Source organism: Oncorhynchus tshawytscha, linkage group LG16 (assembly GCF_018296145.1).
Source record: "Oncorhynchus tshawytscha isolate Ot180627B linkage group LG16, Otsh_v2.0, whole genome shotgun sequence".
Lineage (NCBI taxonomy): Eukaryota > Metazoa > Chordata > Actinopteri > Salmoniformes > Salmonidae > Oncorhynchus > Oncorhynchus tshawytscha.
The window spans coordinates 41,184,292-41,192,038 of record NC_056444.1 but is presented as its reverse complement, the minus strand read 5'-3'; the positions used below and the strand labels follow the sequence as shown (position 1 = coordinate 41,192,038).

General features: G+C 41.7%; 1 protein-coding gene across 1 annotated transcript; it reads right to left on the bottom strand.

The window, feature by feature from the left end:
* Positions 1 to 355: 355 nt before the first annotated feature.
* On the bottom strand, positions 356 to 7,283 carry LOC112215665 (regulator of G-protein signaling 20-like). The gene is made up of 5 exons (XM_024374884.2): positions 6,630 to 7,283; positions 4,773 to 4,933; positions 1,767 to 1,850; positions 1,280 to 1,514; positions 356 to 1,056 (listed from the first exon to the last, which is right to left on the bottom strand). Exons 2-5 carry the CDS (start codon positions 4,928 to 4,930, stop codon positions 862 to 864), a joined length of 672 nt encoding a protein of 223 aa, XP_024230652.1. The 5' UTR covers positions 4,931 to 4,933; positions 6,630 to 7,283; the 3' UTR covers positions 356 to 861.
* Between the last annotated feature and the right edge of the window lie 464 nt (positions 7,284 to 7,747).

Sequence of the window (7,747 nt, the reverse complement as noted above, 5' to 3'; positions counted from 1 at the left end):
TGAGCTGTTCTTGCCATGATATGGACTTGGTATTTCACCAAATAGGGCTATCTTCTGTATACCAACCCTACCTTGTCACAACACAACTGCTTGTCTCAAACACATTAAGTTAACTTTTAACAAGGCACACCTGTTAATTGAAATGCATTCCAGGTGACTACCTCATGAAGCTGGTTGAGAGAAAGCCAAGAGTGTACAAAGCTGTTATCGAGGCAAAGGGTGGTTACTTTGAAGAATCTCAAATAGAAAATATTTTTTGATTTGTTTAACACTTTTTTGGTTACTACATGATTCCATATGTGTTATTTCATAGTTTTTATGTCTTCACTATTATACAATGTAGAAAATAGTAAAAATAAAGAAAAACCATGGAATGAGTAGGTGTTCCCAAACTATTGACTGGTACTGTATGTTGAAGGTGTAGTGGTAAACGATCTAATGCCAAGGCACTTTCCCATGTCTTAATATTAAGTGAAATTAGATTTCATTAAAAATAACTGAAAATGATTTAAGTCTGACAATAGAACTATACACAAATGCAGTGCTAACAGATACAACATGCTTTCCCCTCATAAAACTATAGAAAAGTGCAATGTGAAGTGCTAGGCAATATAAAAATATAAATATATTTGGAAACATCTTGAAATCTGAATTGGAATACAGCGTATGTTCTTGCTCGCTTTGAGGATTTTGGAAAGCCAATATTTAAGGTAGCACACAGTAGTTACACCTTAATATCGAAATTTTTGTAAATAGAGCCTATTGATCAATCAACATGTGAACTGAAACTGAAAGCTGGACCTAAGATACACAAGTGTCATCTAAGAGCAATGTGTAGAGTGATTGACGGAGAATGGAAGTCTATGGCTCTGTGGCAGGTGGTGGTTCTTCCAGGCCCTGCAGTAATTCGGCATACGCTGTCGAGTTCATGTAGCGTGGGTATGAGTCTCTCTGCATCAGAGTGTAGATCTGCTGCTGGGCGTCCTCAAACGTGTGGGACGTGGGCTCCAGCATGTTCTTGTTGATCACGTCTCGAACACGTGAGTCCAAACTCACCTGGAGAAGTAATTAAACAACCAGAGAAGTTGAATAAGAGCAGTAGCGGTCTAATGAATAACTGTAATAAGTCAGAGGTATGTGAAATCTAGAGTAGTCTTGCTGAAGCAAGTCACACTAATGAGAATACTCTACGGAGAAAGCATTTTAGGCTTACAGCTATAAATGAGCACAATTATAGGATACTTCAGTCTCAAGAAAGGCTAAAGCGGTGTAAGCTCACCTCTTTAGGGGAGAGGATAGAAATGAAGTCCTCATAGATCTGTCGTACTTTCTCCTCCACCACAGTTTTGTTGGTCTCCTTTTTGAGCTCTTCGCAGGCCAACCAGAACATCATGTTCTCTTCACTAAACTCTGTCCTTAGGAACTGTCGGAAGCAGCCCCGCCCTGCGGGGCTCTTCATCAGCCTCTCAAACGACATGGTCCATATTGTCGCATCCTCCAGAGTAGGCTTGGGGCTTCAAAAAAGGGACCGTGCTCTTTATTTCATACATCATAGATGTAGTTGAGAATGTTTAATGTTGACGTTTCAGCTCTAGCTCTATATAATTACATATAGAACTCAAAACATTACATCACATATTAGTAATTTAGTAGGATCTCTGTGTCTAGAGATTTTATTAAACAGTCTCAACCATATCCCCTTTTCTTGTTTTTCCTAAACTATGTAGCTAACCCTATAGGGTATATTTACTGTGTAGTGCTGTTACCTGTCATCACAGTTTGCGATTCCCTCTGCCCTCCTCTCATAGGTGCTTCTTTGAATCCTCTCATCCTCTGTCATAACAGTCAGACTGAAAAACAGTGAAAAACGGAATAGAAATAGACAATGTACTGTATGTACAATGTAGGGTTTTCGGCTATTGTCAATTGGCGTGGAGGGCAGCAGGCATGTTGTTTGTTCCAAACTGTGAACAACAGTGGTGGTAGGTGCACATGTCCCGGATGCGTGAGTTCGGCAGGGAGGTCTTGTGTAAACACTACTGTCATCCAGTCCTTAGAGATGTGCTGGAGTTAATTTAAACACCTAGTGTAGCAGTCACCTGTAGCCTAATTAAAGGCAGGTGAGAATCCACCACATCTGGGCTCTCCAGCCACACACTGTAGCTCTGCGACAATTAGCACAACTTAATTGAGGTTGATGTGGAGACAGAGACTATTCCCACTCCCTGAGGTGTGAATTAGCATGCTCTTATTCTGCACACAACAGGTAGTGCTGTCCTAAGAGAGCAGTCAGAGGAAGAGGCATAATCCTTGCTTACGTATACATCTATGACTTCAAAACATAAATGTCCCTGTGGGTTTTGTCCACAGAGACCGTGTGTAGCTGGCAGATGCTCCGTTTTTATGCCTCTGTTTGTGTCCTGTGCAGAGTATATTGTACAGTGCATTCGGGAAGTATTCAGACCCTTGACTTTTTCCACATTTTGTTATGTTACAGCCTTATTCTAAAAATATTTTTTTCCCCTCATCAATTTACACACAGTATCACATAATGACAAAGCAAAAACTGTTTTTTCTAAATTTATTACAAATAAAAAAACAAAATACCTTATTCAAACCTTTTGCTCTGCGACTCGAAATTGAGTTCAGGTGCATCCTGTTTCCATTGATCATCCTTGAGATGGTTCTACAACTTGATTGGACAATTAAATTGATTGGACATTATTTGGAAAGGCACACACCTGTCTATATATGGGCCTACAGTTGACAGTGCATGTCAGTGCAAAAACCAAGCCACAAGGTCCAAGGAATTGTATATAAAGCTCCGGAACCGGATTGTGTCGAGGCACAGATCTGGCGAAGGGTAAATGTCTGCAGCATTGAAGGTCCCCAAGAACACAGTGGCCTCCATCATTTTTAAATGGAAGACGTTTGGAACCACCAAGACTCTTCCTAGAATTGGCTGCCTGGCCAAACTGAACAATCGGGGGAGAAGGGCCTTGGTCAGGGAGGTGATCAAGAACCCGATGGACTCTCTGACAGAGCTCCAGAGTTCCTCTGTGGAGATGGGAGGATGTTCCAGAAGGACAACCATCTCTGCAGCACTCCAACAATCAGGCCTTTATGGTAGAGTGGCCAGACGGAAGCCACTCCTCAGTAAAAGGCACATGAAAGCCCACTTGAAGTTTGCCAAAAGGCACCTGAAGACTCTCAGACCGTGAGAAACAAGATTTTCTGGGCTGATGAAACCAAAATGGAAGTCTTTGGCCTGAATGCCATGTGTCATGTCTGGAAGAAACCTGGCACCATTCATACGGTGAAGCATGGTGGTGGGAGCATTATGCTATGGGATTTATTTCAGTGGCAGGGACTGAGAGACTAGTCAGGATTGAGGGTAAGATGAATGAAGCAAGACAGAGAGATCATTGATGAAAACCTGCTTCAGAGTGCTCAGGACCTCAGACTGAAGTGAAGGTTCACCTTCACTAAGCACACAGCCAAGACAACGCAGGAGTGCCTTCGGGACAAGTCTATGAATGTCCTTGAGTGGCCCAGCCAGAGCCCAAATTGAACCCGATTGAACATCTCTGGAGTGACCTGAAAATAGCTGTGCAGCAACGCTCCCCATCCAACCTGACAGAGCTTGAACGGAACGGCAGAGAAGAATGGGAGAAACTCCCCAAATACAGCTGTGCCAAGCTTGTAGCATCATACCCAAGAAGACTCAAGGCTGTAATCGCTGCCAAATGTGCTTCAACACAGTACTGAGTAAAGGGTCGGAATACTTATGTAAATGTGATATTTCAGTTTTTTATTTTGTAAAAATTTGCTAAAATTTCTAAAAAACAAATATTGCTTTGTCATTAAGGGGTATTGTGTGTAGATTGATGAAGCAAAAAAACTATGTAATCCATTTAGAATAAGGCTGTAACAACAAAATGTGGAAAAAGTCAAGGGTTCTGAAGACGACCGAATGCACTGTATGTAGGTTGCTCCAGATAACGGCGTCATGTGCATGGGGGGCACGTGCCCCCTCAGAGATGTCCTGTAAAATATAAATAATATGTTTCATTTTTTGTTTGTTGTCTCTCTGTAATACTACTATCCACGTAGCAATTTTATGAAGTTGGCTTTAGCTAGCCCAGATAGGTTCCCAATCTCCCAACCTCATAACTAGATACCAATAAGCAATTTCAGGCTATCAATCAAGTAGCTAGCTTGTCTAACTATCTTAGCTGGCATGCCAGCTGTCGGTGGACTTTAGAAACACAAAAAATTACTAAATTCACTGAATATGACCCACATTCCTTTCAATCTTATACCCAGATTTGAGCATATTTAGTTTCTTTAACAAAATAACTACAGAGAATACAGACAGCTCAAGAGGTATGCTTAGATATGCAATAAAATAAACATATTTTTTAAATAGAATAAAGTATAATGATTATGGCTCTTGATTGCAGGAAAGACCGTTTCAGGTGTTTGAAAAATGCTAAATTCTCCAACTTTCTGACTGGGGGCTTAGTCCCACTCCAGACCACTCCCCAGCCATCTTCACATACTTGGTGCCCCCTCAGATTTTTGGGGTGCATGACGCCCCTGCTCCGGAGTGCAGAGTTTTGGTATAAGCATGGTATATATAATGGAAGGTAGCTATGGGTTATGTCCCAAATGGCACCCTATGGGCCCTAGTCAAAAGTAATGCGCCATATAAGGAATAGAGTGCCATTTGGGACACAAACCCTTACTATGGATAGTATGGTGGTACCTACCAGGAGCAGCTGCAGCAGCAACACCAGCAGAAACAACAGGCATTGGAGGCGTTGGTGGGCATGTTCCCCATCCTGTGCTGTGATTGGAGGACACTGGCCGCGGCTTCCTGGTGCATTTGCATCTGTCTCTTGCGCATCTCCAGCCGCTCTGACCCCATGGGCTGCAGACCAGGACACACAACACCACGCTGAGGTTGTAGGTGAGACAGACTCACAATACTGCCCCCCCCCAATACAATACAGCACACTGCACTCACTTAGGCTATACAACCTGGAAACTCGAGTTGGTTCAGATAATTCCCACATAGAATGCAGGCATCAGTCATCCATCCGTATACTTGTATCCATATCTTCTTGTAGATAACATTGAGGGAGTGAAAAATATGCCATTTTAAAGACTTGTACACAGTGGCGGATTTAGGTATAGGCGACATGGGCAGCCTCCCAGAGCGGCATCTTGCCGGGGGCGGCACGGGGCGCCCACACACATTTTTTGGAATGGTGACAATTGCGCGATCGGTTTTCTAGCGCTCATTTGCACGCCACGTCAATGATAGCATGTCACCGTGTTGTACTGTGGGTCAATTAACCTTTTCGGAGTGGGCGCCCTGATTCTAGTTTGTGAGCTAGGCAGGCTATTGCCTGGGAAGGTCTCAGAAGCAGGAGATGGGGAGGGAAGCGACCTCAGATCTCCCAACTGGGAGCCGGAGATAGGAGGAGCAGGGGAATCTATCAATTAGCGCACCTCTAAATGTGTACAGTACTAATGCAATTAGTAAAATCCGAAATGCTACCAAATAAACCACAATTCATTCATAATACTGTGAATATATAGTTACACAGACATATTGTTGCATTTTTTCTGTTTTGTGCGAAATCGTTAAGAATAATATTAAACCAGTCTGCACACCACCAGGGTGAATTGGTTTGGTCTTGACTCTTGGTTAGCAATGTTGGGGGATGGGTAATGTATTGATGCTCGAGTGCCAAATCAACACACATTTGTTTCTATTTGTCTTTGATACTTCTTTTTGATATTTATGAGTCATATTTTTTTGGGTGGTTCGCCCAGGGAGCCATACAAGCTAGATTCGCCACTGCTTGTACAAAATCTCGAAACCACGTAAAAGTAGTAGCCTACTGAGGGAATCCCCACGGCATGTCGTCACATCAGCTCGAGCGCGCATGTCTTGCGGAATGCTCTGACCGCTTCAACAGAGCAGAATGATCGCTGTGCGAACTTCTTTTCACTGTCAAAGCGATAACTTATTATAGCGAGAAATGTAGTACCAGTTGGCTATGCAAAATACCGTCATTGACATTACATACATAAACATATTTAAGCTATATCTAAGCTATTAAACGCCTATTACCAAGCCTAACATTCGCAGGATCAAATCATTTTAACGCGCTCTGGGGTGAGAAATGCATGGGATGAGAAAGACGAGGCGTTGCTGACTCCATCCAAGCATCCTCAGATACAACACAGATGGAGACTTGGGGGTTAGAGCGCTTTTGTTTTGTTTTTACCATTTATTAGGTTAATCAATATTGAGAATATTTTAAACGAAATACTGTATGCTGACAGTATAATAACGCATACGGTGTATTTTTCTTTCAAGATGGAGAATATGGCATCTAATGATCTGATGCAAATGATGACTACAGCAGCAATAAATAAATAAATGACCATTCAATTCGGTAGCTATTTCCAAAAGATAGAACGAGATTGTCAAGAAACCATGCTGGCAATAATTATCTAGTGTCCATCATTTTCCATTTAGATTGCTGAATCTAATTCAAATTTTAGCATTCAATTATATTTCAAAGCGGAAATCCCAATGTAACTGTACTCACTGTGTCACCATGAATGCCAGAATACAGGTGATTCTTGCCTCAATCACAACCGTCTGCACTGTGTTGCAATTCGTTTGCTCCATGCGCATGCGTTTTGTTTGAGTGCAAAAAAAATATGTTCTGCAGTTGAATCGTTGAAGGGCAGACCAGCTTTTACTGGAGGCTTCAAGCAATGTTTGATGATGCTCTCATAGCCTCATCTGTAGCAAAGCCTACTTCACAACCACTGAATGAAACCTATCCATGATCCACCCACCATGAGTAGCTAGGTTTCCATCCAATTGGCGGCAGATTTTCATGAAAATATTCTAAAATCCACATGTAGAAAATATGCGCAATTTAACCAGTGTTAAATATGCGCAATTTAACTAGTGTTGTCACCAAACGGACTCGTACCAGATACAAATCAGTGCGTGATGACATAGTGCACACAAAAATATTTGTTTGGCTTAATTTTTCATTGTACCAAATAAAATGTCAATCGCATTTTCCAAAACTGTTGCGTTAAATAGCAATAGCCTTCTCTGGTTTTGGCACGTGCGCTCTAGGCAACAACAGTGCGGGTAGGCTGTGCGATTAGGCTAGTCTACATGATGAGATTATTATAATTATAAAATGTGTATTTGTCAAACAGCAGTCAAGCATCGATCTGATCATCACGTCTCCAGAACAAGACCCTCGATATGTATTGGAAAATAGCATCAAGCTCATCACATTGCACTTTCACAACCGTGTGAAATTCATCATCATTTATTTAATCTGTAGCCTGATAAACTGTATGGTTTCCTGACAGGTCGCAGTGGGAGGACCACACAACATGTCTTTTATTTGTATTTATTTGTTTTACCACACAACATGTCATCGCGTGACTCCATGTGTACTTCGATATGATGGTTATTGTATCAATATTTGCGCATGAAAGCGTTTTCTCCTAAATTTCTCGCATAATTAATTTTACTGACACAAATAGATCCCACCTTTGTCGAGCATATTTGGTTTTGTAGACATTTGTAAAGTGTACCGATACATTGTATGTTTCCATTATGCCTGTCATGACATGTTTTATCCAACATATACTTTATGCGTATAAACATGTTGGATGGAAACCTGGTTAGTGA

Coding starts and splice junctions, on each gene's coding strand:
- LOC112215665 (XM_024374884.2), bottom strand. CDS start 4,930: ATGGGGTCAGAGCGGCTGGAGATGCGCAAGAGACAGATGCAAATGCAC. Junction 1,851..4,772: donor TGCTGCTGCAGCTGCTCCTG/GTAGGTACCACC, acceptor ACTGTTTTTCAG/TCTGACTGTTATGACAGAGG. Junction 1,057..1,279: donor CTATCCTCTCCCCTAAAGAG/GTGAGCTTACAC, acceptor TTACTTCTCCAG/GTGAGTTTGGACTCACGTGT.